We start from the raw sequence: 23,038 nt of genomic DNA, 5'->3' as shown, positions 1-23,038 counted from the left end.
CGGCATTCTGATTTGTAACATGGGGAAGGATAGTTGAAATGATCGAAATAGAAAGGGGTCTGAGTCCCCGACAAATCTCAGCTCCGGTCATGTTCATGTTTCATGTAGTGCGGGCTCCCCCACACAACACATTCGGGCAGTCGGGGTACAGACTTGCGCTCCCACGCTCACACTCCCACAATCGCCACAATTACTCCGTCCAGTAGGAAGAAATGAGATCATCCGGATACCAAATCCAATACTAACGGCGCAAGATTACAATACAGCGAAGACCCCTCCGGTATTCCGAGTTCCCCACCAAAATTCCGCGGCAGAGCACTCACCCGGAGCAAAATGCGGAGAGGCAAAAGTCTATACCGAATAACCAAGCAACATATTACACACATTTCTAACCACATATCCTACTTCTCTTCATTCTACACAATTCAATCCAATTGAATCCAGTCTACTCCTCCTCTCCTCCATCCCACAACAACCACCAAAATGCCCAAATCAATTCTCCTAATCAACGGCCCAAACCTAAACCTCCTGGGCACACGCGAACCACACATTTACGGGCACACCACACTATCAGACGTTGAAAACAACAGCCGCGACGTGGCAGCCAGCCATAATGCAAGCCTGGAATCCTTCCAATCAAACCACGAAGGCGCAATCGTCGACCGCATCCAAGCAGCCCGCGGCAAGGTCGACGGCATCATCATCAACCCGGGTGCGTATACGCATACATCCGTGGCGATCCGGGATGCGCTGCTTGGTGTTGAAATTCCTTTTATTGAGCTCCATGTGAGCAATGTCCATGCCCGTGAGGCGTTTAGGCATCATTCCTATTTTAGTGATAAGGCTGCTGGGATTATTGTTGGGCTTGGGGTTTATGGGTATAAGGTTGCCGTTGAGCATGTTTGTTTGAATTTCAAGGAGTTGGAGAAGGAGGCTAAGGCTACTCTGTAATTTGGATGTTGGGTATGATAGTTTGTTGAAAACTTGGTTGTATATACTCTTTGGTGAATTGTGGTTTATGAATGAATATGATTTGAGTCAAGTGATGTATTGCTATTGTTACATACTTCCCGCAGGCATATCGTGAATAAGATACTATGTAATTTGTTGAAATAGTTGGTCTGTCCGCTACCTTGGGGTAGCTTCGTCGGATTCTATCAGGCGAGCGAAAGAATATGCTTTAGAATCGACATGAACGAGTCACGGTTGTGAGCGGATTAGGACAGACAGGCCGGCCAGCGGCAGAGGTTTTCCCGTATATTTTGACGATATTCTGATATATCCGAAAGCCATCATCGTTTGGACATCCCTGACATGCCCAAAGACTGCGACTCTCGCCGCACACCAGGTGGAGTTCCATTACTTGGTATTTGCTGCGTCTGCGCGAGCAAGAACGGCTCGATCTGACCCGAGAAGGAGTAAAGCTCAGGAATACCAGCATCAGAGACGAAACCTAGGTTCTGCATGAACTCCGGTTGATTATCGGCTCTGTGAAGTAGCTAAGTCAGTCATCATTGTAGTAAGTTTAAGATTAGGCGAGACATACTTCTCGGCACCATCTAACGATGCTAACTCATCAAATAATGCATCGAGATCGGGGGCAATTCGTTGCCTGCGTGGCGGGCCGTATCCATCCATGTCAACAAATGGACCCAGACCAATCGATGGATCTTGGTATGCTGCTGGATGGTATTGTGCGGTGGGGTGATATGAGGCAGAAAGATCAGGAAGCATGCCCGTGCCATTGCGAGGCTTCGTAGGAGCCGAGGTAGGATGGTGAAGCCCACTGACGAGGGTCCCGTCCAGATGGCCTTGTTGTGAAGGTACTTCTGAGCCACCGCCGACCGTGTTCAATGATGGTGTAGATGTAGGGAGAAGGGACACATCTTCGATGTGCTGTGTGGCCCGGAGCCAAGGTGTAGAGATGAATGGGTCTGCAGGAGCAGACGAGGGATGTGCGCTGCTTGAAGGCGGGTGACCGTCTGTGGGAGGGAGGTGATGTGTAGGAGTTCCCACTGACAGTGAGGACGGCATAGCCATATCCGCGCTCATGGATATTTCCATTTGTTGCGAAACTGCAGGGGATGTACCCATGACCTGCGGTCTGCGTGGCATAGTTTGACCAGCAGTCGGTCGGTCAGACATGTTCCATAATACGGAAAGATGGGAGGAGAAAGTATGGATCTTATTTCGGAGACCCATATCGAGGTCTGAGGGAAGCTCTCTGGAGAGAGATCGCGGAAGGCCGAATCGAAGCATCATGCCAAAGGTCGGTGCAGTAGCTGAGAAGCTATACGTATCCATGTAAAGCTGAAGTAGCTGGAGTAACCGGTTCGAACTTTCCGCCGCACGAGCTTTGTGTGGTGGGTCCGGGATGTTCTGGTCAGCTTCACGAATGGCAATTTGGGAGCTTAAAGCGATCACAACACTCTCATAAGTTATTTCCAGACTGAAGATATGCGGAGACGCCAACTTGACAGGACGACTCTGTAGATCCACGCGATAGCTCTTGGGCAGAGCAGTAGCCCAGCGTTGTAAGTGCAGTTCCAGTGATTCAAGTTGCGATCGAGAGATAGTTGGGTCATGTTTGCAACAGCACAGATCGTTTAAGATAGACACCAGACTGACGAGACGGTTGAAGGTGCTGAGTGCATGAAGCGGTCCCCGCTGCATTGAAGCACGAGAGGACTGGGGAGGTCGTAACCCAGTCTGATCTTCCCACGGATGCCACTCCTCGAGTCCATCCTCATTGATAGACCCCACCCTCGCCAAGTCTGCCTTTCTCAGTGAAGGACATTGTGAAGTTTGCTCAGCAATAAGAGTCTCAAGGACAAAGCAGCCAAGAAAGACATGTTTAGCTCGCCCAAGTTGCTTCTCCTGATCAAGAGCTCTTGAAGAGGATTGATGAGAAGGCTGATCAAGACCCAGTGTGTGAGAGATTCGCACGGCTTGACCGACAAGCATCCATGATCCAGTCCATTCCTGCTGGCCAAATTTGACTAGACCCAGGATTAACAAGGCTTGGACATGTCCGATTTCGTGGGGGCCACTTTCAGATGGGATGAGTTGTCGGGCAATATTGTACATTTGTGAGGGGCTTAGGTGGGCATCGGGTTGTTCGTCCGCTTGTCGGGTCGCCGCGATCGACGCATCCTGCAGCGATGCAAGTGTGAGGACGGCCCACAAGGCTGCGTGCTCACCAGACCCGGGGGCAAAACGTGACATGTATACATCGCCTTCGGTGTATTGGAATGCGGTTCGAAGGATATCGTGTTTTTCCAGTATGGGGAACCAGCATTGTGTGTAAGAAAAGTAGACGTCAAAAAGGGGCCATGCGTTGTAAGGAAGTTGGAGCGGATTTTTCATCAGCGATGGAGGGTCATCGAGGGCTGAAGAGAGAGTGTAAGATGGTGATGGTAGATCTTCAGTTGGGGTAGTTTGAACGCCGGAGTCGCGCATAGGACGAGCGCCGATATTTTTTATGGGGGAAATGCCAGCTGTTCGAGTTGGTGACACTCCTGTCAACGGAGTCTCACGCGCTTCCATCCCTTCCGGCATCTGCCACTCTTGAGCTTCAGCAGATGCAAGAATCCCATCGACGTCTAGAGGTGTTTCCCCTTCGCTGTAGGCTTGGAGGTTTCGCTCCCTTTCCTCTTCGGGCTGCTCCAGGACCACCAGTATCCGCTCAATATCTCGGAGGACCGTGCTGTTCTTGAAGGAAGACAGTAACGTGTCAGAGCCTTCTGCCTCCTTGCCCATGGTAGCCAAGTGACTTGGAAGGTTGATTGATCGCATTAGAGCACGCATCACATCCTCACTTCCTTGTATCCTTTGGAACACCAGTCCCCACAATAACTCTAGGGATCGAATGTATCCCGTGGGCAAGCCTCTTTTCTTCGGGTTGGCTTTATATGTACAAGGACGACAGAGGGATGCACAAGTCGAGCATACAGGTTGTATCCCATCGCACTTGTCCTTTTTCGACCGGCAGCTGTCACAGGCCCGTGAGACTCGCTGACGCTTCGGTTCGCCCATCGCCTTCCCATCTTCCTCGGGGTCGGTCCCTCGTCGTTTTGATTTGCTGCCCGCGCCAGTGGCTTGGCGCGTTTCGGCGCTCATGGTGATTGAATTCGCGATCCACCTGGATGGTTCGGTCGCATGTTCCTGCAGAGCGATCGTATGACGAGATGAATCTTTTGCCGACGGCGGCAGCACGGACAAGCCGGCCTCTACGCCATGAATCTAGCCCCACTAGCGTAAATTAAAGGCAGTCGAGGGCTTTGCAATGGAACGCAAGAGGTGCAGGTGAAGGTGAACAGTGCTGGCAAGTTTGTTCCGGGGAAAGATGGATACCCGGCTAGCGGTGAGCCAGTAAATGCCTTGCAAAAGGTAATACCGTACAGACCGGAGGCGGCGTTCGACCACCACAGCGTGTTTTTCGGATGATTAGTGCTCGAAATGAGAGCCTTCAAAATTGCGACTAACTCGATAGTGAACCGATGATTTCCCGGGGCCGCGATTCGCACGTTTTCGCTTTGGCCAGCATCTGAGCGCAAAGTACCAACCCCGCGGGGAAAGGAAACCGCCGGCAGAAGCCTGTGCCGCCTTATGTAATGGTATCGAGTTCGTAATTCTTTCTTTCTCCCCGCAAAACTGGCAGACGCTTACCATATCCAGGGCCCTTCACTCCGCAATTTCTCCGATCTAGCTTCGAGTTCATTATATTCCTCTGATAACTATCCGTTGCCCTTCCCGTTCCCCATTTTCCCTGTGGTAATGGGTTTCCGTTACTGTTCCTGATACCACTCCCTATCACGGACCTCTCGTTGCGCCATGTCTATCCTAGCACGCCCCCCGAAGCGCAAACTGCACGAGGTCGAGGCGCTGGAGGATGGTCATCGAAAGTATAGCCCCAGCGGCCTCGCCTCGTCCATCACATCCATGTCACGGCCACCCTCTCGCCGGTCAAGCGAGCACCGAGAAGCATCCGACTCGCATTCGCTGCCTTCCTTGCGGGAACTTCACTCCAATCGGGGATCGCCCGTCATGTTTGAGAATAGTCACCTCCAGACCCATCGTACTTTCAGCCAGAAGGCATCCATCGTGTTGATCGGAATCCGCGGGACGGGCAAGTCCAGTCTGGCGGTCATTCTCGCAGCGACCTCCGGCCGGCGCTTGATCGATGCAGACCGCTACTTTCAACAGATTGTGGGATGTTCCCGTGCTACCTTCAAGAAGGAGAATGATGGTTTCATATACCGACAACAAGAGGCACGGGTTATGGAGTCGATGCTGGCGGACAACCAAGAGGGATGTGTGATTGCATGTGGGGCCGGATCGATGGAGCGCAACGGACAAAGACTTCTCAGGGAGTACGCCCAAACACATCCAGTGATCCACGTCATTCGGGATCCGGAGAGCATCCAGTCTTACCTCAAGGCCTGGGATACACAGAAGGTCCGCCACTTCCTCGAGATATCCGGCCCGATCTACCGAAGTTGTTCCAATCTCGAGTTCTTCAATCTCTCGGAGACCAGAAGCGACAACGTGGACAAGGACAATAGCAATGCTTCCCCAACTCATAAAATCGAACCACGATCACATACCCCCATCCCGTTCTTGACTCTTAAACGAGTGCAACGGGACTTCCTTCGCTTCATTGCCTTCATCACTGGCGACATCGCCGAGCTGAACAGTCAGCATGCCTCTTTTCCTCTCTCGTTGCTACCTGTGGAGTCTCGGACGTACACATCCGCTGTATCTGTTCCACTCTCCAAGCTGGGTGAGAAAGGTATCGATATCGAAGAGCTAGAGTTCACTGCCGATGCTTTTGAGCTGGCAATCGACGTTGCTAACCCTTCGGCTCAGCCGGAACTTGACTCAAATATCGCGGACAATATTAGTCAAGCCGTGGCGACTATTCGTCGTAACATCATCGTCCCCTTGATTTACCACGTTGAAAGTTATACCACCCCTGGCGGTACCTCATCACCCACCCGCGCTCCTGTACGCTGCACCGACGAAACTTATTTGAGCCTTGTTCGCCATGGGCTGCGACTCTCAACGGGATTCCTAACTGTGGACCTTTCCCGTGATGATCACATTATCTCCCAGATCATCTCCGCAAGCGGACGAACCAGAATCATTGGCCACTTCGAAGCCTTTCAACCTCTACCGGGAGGCTGGGATGGAGATGAATATATGAAAATCTACGAGCGGGCTAAAAGACTGGGTTGTGATGTTGTGCGGTTATTCCAGCCCGCTGAATCTGCAGAAGATAATCTGGCAGTGCAGCGTTTCCGTCATCGAGTCCAAAGTCTGCCCGTTTCGGGTCTTCCCTTAATTGCCTACAACACAGGTCCCCTCGGCCGCATGTCTCGCTGTTTCAATCCAATTCTCACCCCTGTCACACATCCATCTTTGGCCACTCAACCCTCGACTCAATTACGCTCAGATATCACAGCACGCGAAGCACAGCAGGCACTCTACAGCTCCTTTGCGTTAGATCCGATGCAGTTCTTCGTTTTCGGTGCAAACACTACATACAGTATGTCCCCCGCGATGCACAACACAGCATTCAAAATATGTGGCTTGCCACACAAGTATTCCATCCACCAATCGCCTACTTTACGTGGCTTGAACGATCTAGTGGAGAATCAATACTTTGGCGGATCAAGTGTCAGTCTTCCATACAAGACTGAGTGCATTCCTCTGCTCCATTCAATGTCTACACACGCCCGGGCCATTGGTGCCGTCAATACCCTCATTCCTATCCGAAATTTCAGTGACACCAACAACCTCCTTCTGCAAGAATCATCAGTGTTCCTCGAAAAGAGTCATGCAGGCCCTATCAAGGGTCTACATGGTGACAACACTGATTGGATTGGTATTTGCAACTGTATTCGCCGGGGTCTGTCTCCTGCGAACGCAGTACGGCCATCATCTACTGGGCTTGTCATCGGATCTGGTGGAATGGCTCGTGCTGCGATATACTCCATGATTCATCTCGGCGTGCAGAACATCTTCGTCCACAACCGCACCCTCGCCAACGCGGAGAAGCTGGCACATCATTATAACCGACAAGATCTCCACCCCAAAGAAGCACACGGATCTGGCCGTCCCACTGTCCGCATCGTCGCTTCGCTATCCGACCCCTGGCCTGCAGATTTCAAGCAACCCACCGTTGTCGTCTCATGTATCCCAGCTCACAGTATCGGCGGCCAACCAGCACCTAACTTCCACATGCCTACTCAGTGGTTAGAAAGTCCGACAGGTGGTGTCATCATTGATGTAAGTTTCCATACTTCTACAGTAGTTTAATGTATTCCCCACAACTGATCTCTAACCCGTTTTTATAGCTCGCATACAAACCCCTGAATACCCCTCTCATGAAACAAACTCGCGCCCTCTCCCATCGTGGCTGGGTAGCATTGGACGGCCTCGACGTCCTTCCCGAACAAGGATTTGCTCAATTCGAGCTATTCACAGGCCGTCGCGCGCCCCGTCGTGTAATGCGGAGTATCGTGCTCCAGGAGTATAAAGACGATGAAGGAAATGATGACCACGACGCGATTCAAGATCGGCTGCAGCAGATGGACGGGCAGCCAAGTTGAGGCGTTTCTTCTTTTGGGACGCCATTGGCCTCCCGTGCGTGCCATGACCTCTGAACACCTAGGCGAAGCTGAACCCTGATACCCAAATAAAAGCGCTATGCCGAAGTACTATGACACTGAAAATCATTTGATTCCTCATGCAACACTGTGGCTCATGCGCATGTTTACCTTTGATGAATGAGAGCGATATGTTTATATATGTCCTAACGATATCAACAAGAATGTGCATTGCACTCGTCGCTTATAATAGCATTTGCAGTAGATGTTCTCTTCAATATTTAGCACCGTAGGGGGTGGAAAATATACATGAAAGAAAGACAAAACGAGAGGTATAAGACAGGCAAAAAAGGGAAAGAAAGATAGCGAGAAAATAAATCGATACTAGGATTTACTAAAAGAGCCCCACTGAACATCTATAGACGTTTTCATTATCACCAGTTTCTGGCAGCTCATGAATATGAACAATCAGCTCCAATGCTCTTGCTTCATCTAGGGACTCCTCCTCAACAGAATGCTAGATAGGAGACCAACAGCAGCAACACATGCATATAGAATTTCATCGAATGAAGACTGGCAACATAGGCAGCGCGAACCGCATGTAGCTGGTCAACAAGAAGTGATGCCGATAGATTCACGCTGGCTTCCACACTAGCACCATTGAACTTTGCATAGAATTCTGGAAGACCACCCCTCCGATGGCGACGGATACTGATGTTGCAATATTTCGAGTGAAGCCGGATGTGGCAGTTGCAGTTTCAAAAATCAGACGGATCGACGTGTGATTGAAGTGTAATCCAAGCTGACTGGAAGTTCAATCCTACCCCCAATCCAGCAACAGCCTCAATGACTGCGATTTTAAAAATTGACATATCCTCGTCGAATGTGAAAAATAGCCCCGAAGCCCAGTGTTAGGAATGCCATTCCCCGGTCCATATGGGTTCGCAGTAGTAGCCTGTTGCAAAAGGTTAACAGGCTAAGGGAGACCCTATGATAAACAGAGTGGAAACAAGGAAACGGATGCTATAGTTGCGTTGAGGCGTGGGTTTTCGCTCTGTATTGCTTTTTTATACAGTATAGGAATGGGATTTATTCTTAACATGATGGGTGGTGGAGCTGGCCAGCGACAGGCGGTGGGAGTTATTCCCTACTAATTGTGTCTAGTATGCTAGAATAAGTACTAACATTGAGGCATTCAAGCACCTTTCTTCCCCCAGCAAACTCCCAGGTTCATTGATCATTAATAACCAGAAACACCGCTCGGAGGACGTAGACCCCAACCTTCACACTATTGGCCAGGGCTTCCACCGCACGGTGTGGGCAACTGGTACAGCGATGTGAGCCTAAAAAACGTTGCTAAATATACGCATCGCATCAGTGAATTGCGTGGGCTTTAAGTGCTGATGAACACCTTCACTTTCTGGACCAGGGATAGCCTAAGGCCCGGTCTGATTGGTTATCCATAAATTCCGAGCACATTATGACAGATCTGGTATTCTCAGGATGAAGCCCAGACCCTGGGTTCACAAAGCCAATCGTTGTGAAACACATCACATGCGGTTTACGATAGAGTGGGAAAGTGGCGCGATTCGCGCAAGGCCGAAGCCGTGAAGGTTCTCGGAGATTAGCGATTATCTGATTGATAACCGGGATCAAGGTACGCTAGTAGACTAGCGCAAACATTACTCTCCACTCTAAGTGTTCTCTTTGACTGATTTTCCCGTTCGTGACCTTTAATGTGCTAAGCTTCAACTCTATAACCTTGACATTCTTTGTCAATTATGGTTTTCTCTTCCTTTCAACCTCCCAATGGGTAAACTTGGGTTCACATGTTTTAGAGCGTCTCGGGTATGCTCCGAACGCGAGTACAATTGCTGACTGACCCACCACACCAGCAAGGATCATCGCTTAAGTCTGCCAGCTGGAGGGGGGTCCGAGTACCTCTCGCATAAAGCGGCAGGGAATAGTGGGCCCATCTGCTAATTAGGCAGGGAATCCTCATGTGTGCTCAGCGAATCAGTCAACACAGCCAAGGCGGCCCCCGAGACGAAGACAAGCACAACCACCGCAGCCACCCGTGCTCATTCCGTTCTCTTAGTGCTCATTGCTTTTCACTAAGAATCCGACTTCGGGACTTGTGTTCTATCTGGGTAAAGATCCGCATCGCCTTGTGCGAGCTTTAATATTTAGCGTTTGCGACGTCTGGATCTGTTGTGACTTCTCTATCGGCCGCCACTATGCGTGTCCACCCTGTAATCCGTCGAGCGCGAACGGTATATCGTCGCATGCCAAATGGCGCAACCCAGGAGAACATCGAGACAAGCACAATACATAACACCAAAAGCCAGGTAAATCCTGCGGGCCAAGATGATCTCACGTTAAGCTACACCAATTCCGAGCCACTCCGCGAGCAGATGCCCGATGAACATGCCCAGCGCGGTGTTCAAGATGTTGAAGCTGTGGCTCTCACTTGGTCGAAAGGCTATCTGATTGCAGTATTTGTTAAGTATGTATCTAATCACTCGGCGCATTTCCGTTATGAATTTTAGGTCAGGCGCTGACAACACAAACTTAATAGTATTTGGTGCTTATACTTCGTCAATGCATTCCAAGCAACAATGAACACGAGTCTGAACCCATACGTGACGAGCACCTTCCAATCACACTCGCTTTCGGGTGTCCCCACCGCGCTCGGCGACGCCTTTGCAGCCGCCACCTACCTTCCTATGGCAAAATTGATGGATGTCTGGGGTCGCGCAGAGGGCTTTCTATTTATGATAATCTGTCTTACGATCGGACTGATTCTTATGGCAACTTGCCAAACATTCGAGACCTATTGTGCCGCCAATGTAAGTCTCAGATGATCGCCAGCAGGAGGGATATGTGCAGGATGCATATTGTCAGGAATACTGACATCGTGGGTTTAAGGTCTTCTGGTATATCGGTTTCTACGGCACAGAGTACGCAATTGATGTTGTGACTGCCGATGCTTCGACTCTTCAGAATCGTGCGTTCGCATATGCGTTTACATCCTCCCCATACATCATCACTGCTTTTGCAGGACCAAAGGTGGCGGAGCAGTTTTACTACCAGATTTCCTGGAGATGGGGCTTTGGTGCCTGGGCTATCATCACGCCTATCGTTGCTGCACCTCTATACATCATGTTGAAGTACAACCTTCATAAGGCTGAAAAAGAGGGATACCGGATAAAGAGACCAAGTGGTCGCACAATGCTGGAGAGTATCTGGCATTGGACTGTACAGTTTGATCGTGAGTATTACTATCGTCGTTTGTTCAATCTTGAATCCGTCTTTGCCCTATGAAATTACATTCTAACCCAAAATGATAGTGCTCGGCGTCTTGATTTTTACGGCTGGCCTCGTACTTTTTGAGCTTCCATTCGATATTGCTGCCTACGCTCCTGATGGCTGGGCCTCGGGTTACATCATTGCTATGCTTGTTGTCGGATTTTCGATGCTATTCTTCTTTGCAATTTGGGAGAAATGGCTGGCCCCGGTACCCGTGCTCGAGTGGCGTCTACTCACAAACCGTACGATCATCGGTGCAATTCTCCTTGACGCAACCTATCAGCTTTCCAACTATTGCTGGAGTTATTATTTTACCTCCTGGCTGCAGGTTAATAATGATCTCACCATTACTACGTCGAACTATATCAACAACATTTTTGATATGGTATCAGGGGTGCTTTTACTGCTTCTGGGTTGGTTTATACGCATGGTTGGTCGCTACAAATGGACTTTGTACATTGCTATCCCACTCTACATTTTTGCACAAGGATTAATGATTCATTTCCGCTCGCCGAATGGTAACGTTGGCTACCAGGTGATGTGTCAGATCTTCCTTGCCATCGGTGGCTCAGTCTTCATTCTCGTTGAACAACTCGCAATCCTGGCTGCAGTTGATCATCAGCACATTGCTACAGCCCTGGCTCTGCTGAATGTGGCTGGAACCATTGGCGATAGCGCAGGCATCACCATCAGTACAATCATCTGGCAGCAGACATATCTGAAAGCTCTTTTCCGATACCTTCCCGAATCGGCACTACCAGATCTAAAGAACATTTACGAAGATCTGACAACTCAAACGAGTTATCCTATTGGAACCCCGGTCAGGTTAGCGATTCAGAAGGCCTATGCCTACGCCGAGCTTAGACTGCTTGCTGTTGGGTGTGGGATCATGGTTCTAGCAATTCCTTGGACTATTCTGATCAAGGATATGGATCTCAAGCGGAAGCCACAGGTGAAGGGGACTGTGTTTTAGTTAAAAAATAACTTTTTGTATATATGGAAATTGCATTTATTATAGCAATATGTCACAACTTCATTGAACATGGTTGCCCCCGCCCTCGGGTGTATGATCAATTCCTCTGCTAGTCGTTCCTAACATTGGTAGTATAAATGGATCACACGCGTTGCTGTGTGGGGCCAATAAAAAAGTGGGTGCTAACGCGGCTCGTCAGGCACCAAAGTACTGATGTGAGCGGTCAGAATAATTCTACGCTAGCTGACGAGTAGTTACGAGTTTAATCCAGAGAAAGACGTGCAGATCGAAAGTCAATTATGTCGACAAAACCGAACCCGATATCGGACAGGGAAAAGTTGATCGAAACGCCGCTCTAAGCGCGTGGGGCTCAACTCGCGAGCTAGGGCCGAGTGGACGGCTTCGGTGGCAGTTAGCATCTCACTAGCATCAATGTTGCATCGCGTTCCGAACTTGGTCCTTGCGCTCACCTTGTGATAGTGTCATAGGTTATTCACGTCGTTGGCTGTCGCGATACCCGCGACGTTGTCGTATGACACGGGTGCACGACCGTCCGGGCTGATAAAACACAATCAGATACATAACGCGGTACTTTGGATTTCGCAATGTCTCAGCCAGGTAAAAAACAGCAGATGGACTTCAGGTTCTCTGAGTCTGACGAAATTGAAGAAATCGAAGAACTGAAAGAGCTCGTCTGCGAGAATAACGGCGAAGCTGAGATTGTCAAGGCTGGAACTCTTACAGCACTCATCGAAAACCTGACTCGCCATGACAGGCTTGATGCCTCCTTCAATCGGATATTCCTCACCACATACGAATACTTTACATCAAGGCCGGCGTTGATTGATCTCCTGATCCGGCGGTTTGCCTGCCCACCACCCGTCACTTTTAATCCAACTCAGGTGACAGAATGGTCAAATGAAACGAAGCCTTTGGTTCAAGTCCGCGTGATCAACATTTTGAAACAGTGGCTCGAGCATTTTTGGACCGGCCCGGAAGGTCCTGATGACCCAAATTTGCTAAAGCTGCAGTCTTTTGCGAATGGTGCTGTCACAGAGACAAGTGCGGCGCAACAACTTGCTGAGCTTGTCCAACGCCGACTTGCGGGTCTCGACCTGAAAAGATCTCATCCATCCACTCCAAAGCCACCCAAACCAATCCTGCCCCGAAAACTAAACAAACTCGAGTTCATCAAAATTGACGCTAAAGAAATTGCGCGTCAGTTAACTATTATGGAAGCGTGCATGTTCAGCAAAGTCCAGACATGTGAATTCTTACATAAATCATGGCAAAAGAAAGAGAGCCCTGATGCATTTTATCCGGCACAAAACATTAAAGCTTTGATTCGATATTTTAATCAACTCTCGAACTGGGTCGGCGCCCTCATAATTGCAGAATCCGAATTGAAAAAGAGAACTCAATGTATAGGGCACCTGGTCAATGTTGCCACTGTAAGACATATTCTTCCGTTGAGAGAAACACTTATGTATACTAAACCCGACTGAACAGGAATGTTATAATCTGCAAAACTACTCCGCGGTGATATCCATTTTGTCAGGACTGGAAAGTGCCCCAATCTATCGACTTGCCCGCACATGGGCAATGGTTACTCAACGTAGCTGCGATGCTCTTAGACCTTTACAAGCCATGGTCTCAAGCGCACAGAACTATAATGCCTACCGTGAAATGTTACGGATGACGGTCCCACCATGTATACCCTTCCTTGGTGAGTTATATCATGAACATGTTGTCAAATTCACCAAACTAACAAATCATCCTTCAACTAGGTCTTTACCTAAAAGATCTGACTTTCATTGAAGATGGAAACCCGTCTGTTACACAAGAAGGCCTCATCAATTTCCACAAATGTACCATGCTAGCATCAAGTGTTCATGAAATTCGGCGTTTTCAACAAGCTCCCTACTGTCTACAAACGGTTCCGGAGGTACAGGAGTATTTGGTTACCCAATTGCAATCTGCGCCTGATGTACACGACATGTATGAAAGAAGCTGCGTGTTAGAGCCTCGGGGTCGGGGTGAACAGAGACACAGAGATTCTTATACCGCCACTGGCGGTATGACGACCTCGATGGTTATTGCCTGTATGATTCTAGACGATTAATGTTTCGATTTCAAAATACCAAGATAAGTTTGCATCTGTCTTTCATACGTCCCTGGTACACATACCGATATCTCTAGATAAATACTCCAGAGATCGCCAATAGGTTAATCCTTGAATGGTCGAAAGTGAGGATACTTTCTTGACTTATAGACTAATTTTATATATTCCCTGCCTCTCTCAATTGACGAGCTCTTCCCCTAGCCCAATCCCACGGTCTTCTTGTCGCAAATACACAGTGACCCTACCAGACGCTCCTAATTCTTCCATCAAGCGAGCACGTCATGAAGCTGTTATCCACAGTCACACCTGGCTGGCCAGGTCGTCCCACCGGTATAACATTCATAATCGATTCCCACCAAGGGCGCATCGGCCTTGGAAGTTGCCTTTCCTGTGGCCTTCTGGCTTGCACCTTGCCTGCTCGGAAAAGTGTCAACCCGTCAAATCTTCTGGATCGTTCTCCTTCTGGCTACTCAGCCTTCCAGGGTGTAACCATCCGATGTAGGCTTCACGGTTCATTCAATCCAACTGTGACACTCTGGCTTTCACATGATTCAGGATTACTGTTGCGGGTTCCATCACAGAGGCCCAAATGGCATTTACGGTACACCACGCGACTACGCGAGGTATGTCAATCGATGGGGAATTCGCACTCTTTGTCTGAATTCAAATATTACTCGGAGCAAATTCAAGATTCGCAACAGTTTCGGTGGCTTAACTTGTGCACCGATGTCAACTAAACTTGCAGATCATTTAGAACTTCCTTTGATGGCTGCAGAAATGCCGATCCAAACCGCACCGTATATACTGTCACTGTCGCGCTGATGATTCGTCCATCACTACCGGAATTTCAGCCCACGACCGCTCGCATACGTGTCGAACCCTGGCAAAATATGACGTCCAACCAACTGATCTCCGGCGACCGGGTCATATTATTCCTTTACGGGCTCATACAGACGGCTTGAGGGGTCGAATGGGACACACTGAAGCTTCTGTTGAGCTACGCTAACTTGCAAACAAAACACCAGTCGGAGTTATTGTTGAGCTGGTGTCAGATGGGAGAGAAATAAAAGGGTTGGCGGAAACGTAAGAAAATGGCATGTTGCGGCGGGATGGTTGCTTGGCATTTGGAAAGAGATGGGGGTTAGCTGTGATCACCATAGAGGACTTAGCGAAATATCTAAACATTGCTTAGAGTTGGATCTCTGTGACAAACGAGCTATAAGAAGCATAATAGGTTTATTCCATATTCATTTTACGTTTGCCGTCAATGCAGCGACCAATATCTGTATCACAGGTTCCCTTGTTTAGTTAGCTGAATACCATATTTATAAGTTAGGTATAGGTCCAAGGGAGTCACATACCAGAAGTTTAGCTTATTCTTAAGCTTAATTGAATTTAAACTCCAATCCAGTTAGCTGGTGACTATCCCTATCGAGTAATATGCCCCGTGCCAAGCTTAGGGGTAAACAAACGGTAAAATGAGCAGAAAAAATGCAATGGGCGCGTCAAATTAGATCCGATCCTCGATCATATATTTGTCCCTGGTCTATCGAAATACGACAGTATTCTCCCACATTTGTAGTGAATTGAAGGTATTGCACGTATGGACGGAGCGGAGCCACTGAGACACACGCTAAATCAGCATGCTACATTATCCCACACCACTGTGTACAATTAGGTACAGTTACATTACTGCGATCTCGATAAAGCCGACACGCCCACCTTGTACACTTCCGCCTCTCGGGTTTCATTCCAGCCTCTTTGGAGATGCTTCTTTACAAATATGGTGGGAAAGGTTCCATGCGTTATGTTTTCATCCATGGAAACCATGAAATTGGCCCTCCTTCGGACCAGGTGACCGTGGAAGCAAATATTGTGATTTTCACTGGGCTAGGCAACATGTACGTCGTACGAGATTCTTTCCACACAGTATTGACGAAGTGGATAGTATATATGGCAACAACGCGCATAATTTTTCTACGCCGTATTCTTTCAGCAATGGAGTTTGTACTCAGGTTGATGGGCAACCCAATAAGTTTATTCCCGCTCGGGAATTTACTGAGCGGCTTCTGACAAATGTTTCTATCCCCACCATTATCATGGGGGAATTTTCTACGTAAGTTATTTGGAAGGAACAGCTTTCCAATAGATTTCTGGCTAATTTGGTGTGTCTCCTATCTAGCGATCAAATCGGTATTTCGTCAAGACCACAGGATGATTATCTTTACCTGTATGAGTCGTTCTTACATTTCACTTCCACTTCCCACCCTTTAGTTTTCTCCTCACTGATGGTTTTCCAGGGCAGTAGTAGTATATGGCAGAAGTGACCGTCCACCTTGCAGTCTTGATGACAGAGTCTACCTTGCCAAAACAGTACGGGGCTTTGTGCCGTACTTTGTTCAGTCAATGTCCATCAGGAGCGACAATTATCTCCCAGGTGACGCGCAAACTTTGTGCAGAGAACTCACCAATTACCTCAAGCTGAAAGCAGATGACAAGGAGTTCAATGATTTTATTGAATTATATCGGAGACGCTATTTCCGCAATTCTTCGGTGCAAAAAGAGGCTATTCTTGAATCATGCTTGCTTCACATTCTCAAGATGCCTTTCGACCTGAGTTCTTCTATTATACATGGCTTGATAAGGCAATGAGATTATTCCTGTTTTGTTTAAAAGGCTACTTACCACAGACATTTTCCGATTTGCAACAACGCTTGTATCTTATGCGAGCCTTATGGTCCGCTCAAACTGGGCAGATGGTTATAAATAGCTAATATGCAGCCTCAAGGCTCGTCAGAGAGTTATAGACAGCTTTACCCACTTACCGATGTCGATTTGAAAACGTCAAGTGTGTTTGATATCACTGTAATCCACGAACATCGTCATGGAAGTACTCGCCAAGGCTCGGACGGCACCTAGTGCAGAATGCCCAGGTAGCATCTTTGAGTTCATAGACATCAATAAAGTTCGACTTAACAAAAGAAAATGCTCAATCACAATCGGGCTCGATGCCATACCAAAACTACTCGAGAGAAGGATTTTTAAATTCTTACGCAAGGCACTGATGTTAATATGCAGATGGTCGGTTACAACCCGTACTCGATGAACAAGCTTTTCTCTATGGACCCATTTTATAGAGCAGTGTCCATGTCTAAAGTATTGTCTGATCCGAAACCCTCCTTCAGGCTATGGGCGCTGACAAAAGGGTTGAAACATGTTATAAATTGGATAATAATTCGAATTCCTGCTGCTGCGGCAACAAACACAATGCAGGCTACAGCCACCCTTGAGTTCCTCATGAAGACTGGTGCCTCATCAATGCGCATATTTTGACGACGACAGAGATTAAATTGAAGTGTTGTCTGGGGGCCCAGGTGCCCACCATTGGAGAAGCAATGAATCGGACCGCGAACGGGCTTATGCGGGTTCAGAATGTAGTACTGCAAGTTATGATTCAGGATAAGCAACCACTCCTTCCCAGGTGTATCCGCTGGCAGGAGTGGTTCAGGAGGGGACCGACTGTCAGGAGTATAATAGCACCGTAAGGTATCGATAGTAGAGGATGTCCTGATTCTCTATTACTTTCATGAACTAACAGTTTATTGCGTCTGCTGACTATCTAGATACCCACAAACAGTAAAAGGGAAAGCAGGGCAAACAGTAGTCTGAAGAGGCTTCCTTTCCACCAGCTTTTCGGTCTTTATGGCAAATGTATCTTCTCCTGTAATGATTTCAAACTTCAATTGATGCTGAACGATGATTGCCCTTTTTGCTTCCATGTGAAACCCCTGGTCAGAGGGACTATAAGGTGGAGGGCACACATCGTCGGCAGCACCAAACTCATAAGATTCCAAATCGACGTCATCAATCATGGCCGCATGTCTGGGATTTCTGATGGCGAATTGAATGGGTATAAGCACATGTTTGTCTTCGTCTTGTGTGATGGTAAGAGGTTGCTTGATGTAGGGGTTCTGATCAGACCCCCAGTACCCCTTAATATTGCCCTTACACAACTTTCTGACCTTTTCACTCTTGCAAATGGAGTATTTATTACTTGAACCATCAGCAGGTTGGCTCATCACCTTGACTATTTCCTCCGCATACCATCTCAGTTCCCGTACCACGAGATGTTTAATCTCTGTGGTTCGCTGGCCTGGATAGGTTTGCCAGCGAGGGGAGATGGTAGCCGTAAATGAAAGTGTTGGTTCAGATCTTGGAGTGGATTGTTGTGTGAGGGTCATTCCCAGTATCAACTTTGAGAGAGGAAATTCCAACGCAGTTCGGATCAGGTGGGAGGTTTGCGAGTCGGCTTGACGGCAGAGTTTAACAGATTGACTCTTGATAGCAGGCTCGCGGTCTGCAGCTGTAGCCGAAGCAATTAACTTATATGTGACAGACCCCAGTGGCGTCTCTGTGGTTGTGGGTATAATTGCTGGGACTTCCAAAGAAAAATAGTATTTCGAAATGATCCTCCCTGAATGTTCCTTAGGGGTTCCTTCCAAGGAGCAAGGCAGCGAGGCAATTTCGACAGCTTGTTCATCCGTACGTGTAGCTTGGGAAGGGCTGGCTGTCGGGCTGAAGAACGAAGGGCAAAAGAGGCGGGTTTTTTCAAAAGAGAACCGTCGATTGGTGGCCTTCGTGCAGCAGCTCTTGTCGTATGTAGATTTCACAGTTTGAACAAGTCGAACATGAACTGATTGGCAAGGTGGGAATGATAAATTTGAATCTGCTGATATTATGGCATGACCAGAAAGTGTCGCGAGTTCGCCTTTTTCACCGCGTAAACGGTTGATATGGTGCGTAGAGGGAGCAACGAGCTCCAGGTCGAATGAATCCATGGTAAATAGGGAATAAGATATGGTAAACGGCCAAATCGTGCGTTCAGCGAAGTATTTGAAAGTTACGCGGGCTTAGAAATCCTGCTTCGGCGTGCCTACATTGTCACATCCACTCGCACATTGTCGCGATGGGCGATCCATGCCCAACGAGGAAGCCAAGAGGGGAAGATAGAGTTCTAGATGGGTCCACTACTCTCTTTCAGACAGAAGCGTGGCCTCTCAGTATATATTTCATCAGCAATGACGCACAGGACTATTAATGCTGCACTTTATTGAAGTCGAAAATCATCTTAAGTCAATATACAACGAAGATTTCAATTCACAACCTTCTCTCCGGACGCGACAATCGCCTGGTATTGTCCCATCGCCTTCGCGGCATGATAGAACATTACTGAGAAGTTTCGAGTCACCAATTCACATACCGGTGGCCGTTGCTGATCGTCAAGATATCGCCGATATCCCTTAGAATATCGGCTCTCGTATTCGTGGGATCCGAGGGCAATGAACAGGACTGGAGCAGGAACTAGCACCATTCACTTTGGCTCTTCGTTCGAAGGATTGGATCAACTGACTACGCACATTCTAGTGTGACTCCCAGCAATCTGTGTCAGCTGACTTTGAAATGCTTTGCTCAGAAAAGCCAGGCTTGCGTTGATCTATAAAACGCCTTTCCGCTCGCCCCGGGGTGGGGCGGCTCAATCCGCTCGTACTCCGCCACAGGTCAAAATCTCAATCAAACAGCCTAATTGGGTTTAGCGTCTTACCAACTTCATGTATCAAACCGCAAAAGACTTCATTCGCATCACCTGACTTCGTACCTGAACCCACTACGACCTTCTTATCACTGCTCTGGCTAGTTTAATGGACAAATGTCCGAGCGTCCTACGAAACAGCCACCCACAAAAGGTAATGATCCTTCTGTCCTTTAGCTCGCGGTTCTAACTTGAGCAGATTGCCCAACTTGTCAAAGGCGACGGATCAAGTGCGACCGGGGGCTTCCTGGGTGTTACAAATGCAGTAAACGTAATTTGGAATGTCCGGGCTATGGGCTGAAGCTCAAATGGATCGAAGGGGTTGCCAGCCGTGGCAATCTGCGGGGCAGATCGATTCCTGCAGCAAACGCACCCAACGCTACATCGCAGCCCTCGCATCATTGGCCACAACTAAGTACAACCACAAATGATATTAACACTCAAAACATTTCAATCAGCCATCGGTATACCTCATCACATTCAGGGCCTCTCTCGCTGCCTCACTTCCTACCATCGCCCCTTTCTGAACTTTGCCTAGCACAGTCTCGGCCACTCCACGTGTCGCGGTTGGTTTCTTGGTTTAATGAACGGGTTGCTCCTCGACTTGCGTGGGTTCCTCAACAAAATGCGTGGCGTCGTATGATTTTGCCCATGGCCGAAAATTCCGAGACGGTTCTCTCTTCTATTCTCGCTATTGCTGCTCATGACCTGGCGTCTGAGTACCACTCGGATGATGTCGGTTCTCAAACTTACCACCAAATGTCGAAAATGTACCAGAATAAATCGCTGGCTCTACTCGCCAAGGAGTTAAAAACTCTTTCCGCGTCGTCTTCCTCGGGATCAGATGTGAGCGCATCATCTGCCTTCACTCTAGCATCTGTGATCATTCTTTGCAACAATGAATTCATGCAACCACAGCGAGCTGGATGGCGGGTCCATCTTGCGGCTGCAAGGGAGGTCATCCTGGCATCGAAAAATAGATCACATCCTCACAAACAACTGACCAGCATTGAAGAGTTCCTCATGATTGAATTCTATGAAGCATCGGTGTGGGCCAATTTAACGACTTTCGATGACTCGAGCGAAGACGTCAAGCCGTTTCCTCATAGCAAGGAAAACGCGGTATTCACCGATTTTGTCCGTGTTATCGATGAAATCACTCAACTGGAGCGTCTTAGGTTTCGGTCCCAGTCACACAGCTTCCCCTACCATTCCGGGCCAAGTCCTGCTGTTATCATGCAGATAAATTCCGCTAGATACAGCATGATTCATCTTGCCGAAACCATCAACTTTCATGCTGAAGAAGATCGACGGACCTTTCAGCTCGTGGTGCTGATGTACTACCACGCGACTCTCATTTACAGCTGTCAAGCCCTGGGAGAACCACCCACCCGGGACTTCAATGCAAACAGCTCTCGCAACGAGATCCTCAAATATTTACAGTCTCTTTCCGGGATGCGGATTGACCTCTTTGCTCAAGATCTTGTTTGGCCACTGTTTATGGCGGGAACCGAACTTCGAGGCAACCCGGAAGCACAGAACCTCATTCGTGGTGGTTTTCATTCGGTGATGCAATTCAGCCGCACTTTGGACAGGGCGCGTGTTCTGTCGTTCCTGGAATCTTGGTGGAAAAACCCTGGAGCTTACGTGTCTTGGATTGATATGGCCCGAACGCAATATCGGTCTTCCCATTGTGACTTTCTCGTGGTTTGAGATATCACAGAACAATCCATCAATAACATAATACTATACTGGAGATAGTGATCAATCCTTGCGGGCAACTCCATATGAGAATAGTCCCAGTCCATGTACAACAAGGGTCATAATGTGTATACAGTGCTATGAAGTGTCGGACAGTTTCTACACGAAAACCTCGAAGCGAGTGTACCGTTTCATGTATTGTTTTCGTCCTACTTTGGCCTCGTCAGGTAAGCGTAAGATTGTGTGGGGCCCTCTCTGATCAGGTCTAGTGCATTTCAATTCCTAGATAGTGACCTCTCGTAACCGGCGGCACGACCTACTTAGAGCTGCACTCTGCTCGTAAGAGGCACGAGATCTCTAGCACCCCTGCATCACCCTGTCGGCACGTCTTGTCGAGTCCTCCTTGGAACCACCGGGATGGGAGGTGAGGGGAGTCAAACGGCGTCCCCTATTCTCATCACCCCTACAGACGTTCTGCGCATGGTATTTGCATCCCTATCGACCAGCGATCTTGCTAGGGACTTACGCTCTCTTGTTGAGCTATTCCTCTACACCCGCATTCAATGGATAGACAAGCCCTCACTACAATTTCAAAATATATTTACCCTGACTATCAGCCAGGGCGTGTGGGCTCTCTTTTTCGAGAAAAAAAAAGACTCATATGTTGTGCCTAGTTTGAATTTGCTTTTCAATACGAAGCACGTGCTGCAAGTACCCATAACCACCTGGTGTCCAAAAACAGGTTCTTCAACACTCCGAGGTAAAGTTTCGCGTGGGCATACTTGCCATTATTGAATGAGCTAGAGTATAATCGATTTGAATACCTAATGGTCGTTCTGCGATCGAACTATCGAATGTATCACTGGAACTCGGCTCAGGTTTCCGGGCCACGCTTGGCAACATTGTCTCCGAGTCTGGTCGTTTGATGACAAATGCTGCGAGTTGAAGGTAGGGTGAGTTTGGCAAGATCTTTGTCTGCGATATTAGCAAATTTGAAATTAAAACATGCTTTGTTTTTCCCTATAGGACAAAAATGTCCTGCGAAAGTCAAGGATTCTGGTGAAATGTGAAATCTATAAATCTAATTTGTTCAATGCCCCCATGGGCAAGATGCCTAACCTACACCCGACGTCGTAGCCCCCTCCGGAAGCCACCTCAGAATAGTAGTGGTTGTCACATCTGTAGACATAGTTAATCGTAACTAGACAGCCGTCCCCTCTGTGATACGTGCCACACTTGCCACATCCGCCAATTTTGCGGATATTCTGGTTCATTCTACATGTCGTTACCACTGATACTACAGTTCGTACCCTGGATAAAGACGCCACATCCCCGGGTCTGATCGCCCCAACGGTTTCCCGAGAGACGGTTGGGACTAGAGAGGTAAAATTAGTATCGAACGTTAAGGGGTAATAAGATATTTGCATGCTAATGGAGCAAGATACAGAGCACAAAAAGGAAATGGAGGGGTTAACTCAGACGTAGAATAATTGGGTGTGTCATATCGCTGCAGGTAATTGACGGCGCGATCGCACCATTTCAATATATCGGGAGTCGTACACATAATAGAGCCCTCGCAATCGTAGTCGCTGGCGTCCGGCTCGATATAGTTTCCCGCGCTATTGTAGCCTTCTGTCTAAATCACGAATTTGCTCGTGTCCGTAGTCAAAGTTCCTAGGAGTAATGTCCACGTATATATATAGTCCTTGATATCAAGAATGACGCTCGAGAGC

General features: G+C 48.3%; 9 protein-coding genes across 9 annotated transcripts; 7 read left to right on the top strand and 2 right to left on the bottom strand.

The window, feature by feature from the left end:
• Positions 1-483: 483 nt before the first annotated feature.
• Positions 484-951, top strand: N7446_013386 (type II 3-dehydroquinate dehydratase; the record flags this gene model as incomplete). Its single annotated transcript, XM_058522127.1, has 1 exon — positions 484-951. The coding sequence occupies one exon, from the start codon at positions 484-486 to the stop codon at positions 949-951; it is 468 nt and encodes a 155-aa protein (XP_058365604.1).
• A 341-nt stretch (positions 952-1,292) lies between these two features.
• N7446_013385 (putative C6 transcription factor QutA) lies at positions 1,293-4,119 on the bottom strand (the record flags this gene model as incomplete). Its single annotated transcript, XM_058522126.1, has 2 exons — positions 1,293-1,488; positions 1,547-4,119. 2 exons carry the CDS (start codon positions 4,117-4,119, stop codon positions 1,293-1,295), a joined length of 2,769 nt encoding a protein of 922 aa, XP_058365603.1.
• Positions 4,120-4,783: 664 nt separating this feature from the next.
• N7446_013384 (putative quinate pathway repressor protein QutR) lies at positions 4,784-7,667 on the top strand. Its single transcript, XM_058522125.1, has 2 exons — positions 4,784-7,290; positions 7,359-7,667. Exons 1-2 carry the CDS (start codon positions 4,834-4,836, stop codon positions 7,611-7,613), a joined length of 2,712 nt encoding a protein of 903 aa, XP_058365602.1. The 5' UTR covers positions 4,784-4,833; the 3' UTR covers positions 7,614-7,667.
• A 2,180-nt stretch (positions 7,668-9,847) lies between these two features.
• N7446_013383 (uncharacterized protein) lies at positions 9,848-11,892 on the top strand (the record flags this gene model as incomplete). The annotated part of the gene is made up of 4 exons (XM_058522124.1): positions 9,848-10,116; positions 10,189-10,459; positions 10,539-10,881; positions 10,961-11,892. The coding sequence occupies 4 exons, from the start codon at positions 9,848-9,850 to the stop codon at positions 11,890-11,892; spliced, it is 1,815 nt and encodes a 604-aa protein (XP_058365601.1).
• Positions 11,893-12,497: 605 nt separating this feature from the next.
• On the top strand, positions 12,498-14,014 carry N7446_013382 (Ras-GEF domain-containing protein; the record flags this gene model as incomplete). The annotated part of the gene is made up of 3 exons (XM_058522123.1): positions 12,498-13,343; positions 13,402-13,618; positions 13,680-14,014. 3 exons carry the CDS (start codon positions 12,498-12,500, stop codon positions 14,012-14,014), a joined length of 1,398 nt encoding a protein of 465 aa, XP_058365600.1.
• Positions 14,015-14,560: 546 nt separating this feature from the next.
• N7446_013381 (uncharacterized protein) lies at positions 14,561-14,976 on the top strand (the record flags this gene model as incomplete). The annotated part of the gene is made up of 2 exons (XM_058522122.1): positions 14,561-14,742; positions 14,769-14,976. The coding sequence occupies 2 exons, from the start codon at positions 14,561-14,563 to the stop codon at positions 14,974-14,976; spliced, it is 390 nt and encodes a 129-aa protein (XP_058365599.1).
• An 805-nt stretch (positions 14,977-15,781) lies between these two features.
• On the top strand, positions 15,782-16,744 carry N7446_013380 (uncharacterized protein; the record flags this gene model as incomplete). The annotated part of the gene is made up of 4 exons (XM_058522121.1): positions 15,782-15,915; positions 15,945-16,130; positions 16,164-16,244; positions 16,315-16,744. The coding sequence occupies 4 exons, from the start codon at positions 15,782-15,784 to the stop codon at positions 16,664-16,666; spliced, it is 753 nt and encodes a 250-aa protein (XP_058365598.1). The 3' UTR covers positions 16,667-16,744.
• Positions 16,745-17,613: 869 nt separating this feature from the next.
• Positions 17,614-18,852, bottom strand: N7446_013379 (uncharacterized protein; the record flags this gene model as incomplete). The annotated part of the gene is made up of 1 exon (XM_058522120.1): positions 17,614-18,852. The coding sequence occupies one exon, from the start codon at positions 18,850-18,852 to the stop codon at positions 17,614-17,616; it is 1,239 nt and encodes a 412-aa protein (XP_058365597.1).
• An 830-nt stretch (positions 18,853-19,682) lies between these two features.
• Positions 19,683-21,381, top strand: N7446_013378 (Zn(II)2Cys6 transcription factor). The gene is made up of 2 exons (XM_058522119.1): positions 19,683-19,758; positions 19,804-21,381. Exons 1-2 carry the CDS (start codon positions 19,722-19,724, stop codon positions 21,315-21,317), a joined length of 1,551 nt encoding a protein of 516 aa, XP_058365596.1. The 5' UTR covers positions 19,683-19,721; the 3' UTR covers positions 21,318-21,381.
• Positions 21,382-23,038: the final 1,657 nt, after the last annotated feature.

This window comes from Penicillium canescens (assembly GCF_028828765.1).
Source record: "Penicillium canescens strain IBT 15451 chromosome Unknown utg000011l_segment0_segment0, whole genome shotgun sequence".
Classification (NCBI taxonomy): domain Eukaryota; kingdom Fungi; phylum Ascomycota; class Eurotiomycetes; order Eurotiales; family Aspergillaceae; genus Penicillium; species Penicillium canescens.
The sequence above is the reverse complement of the archived record's forward strand: the minus strand, read 5'-3'. Positions and strand labels throughout refer to the sequence as shown.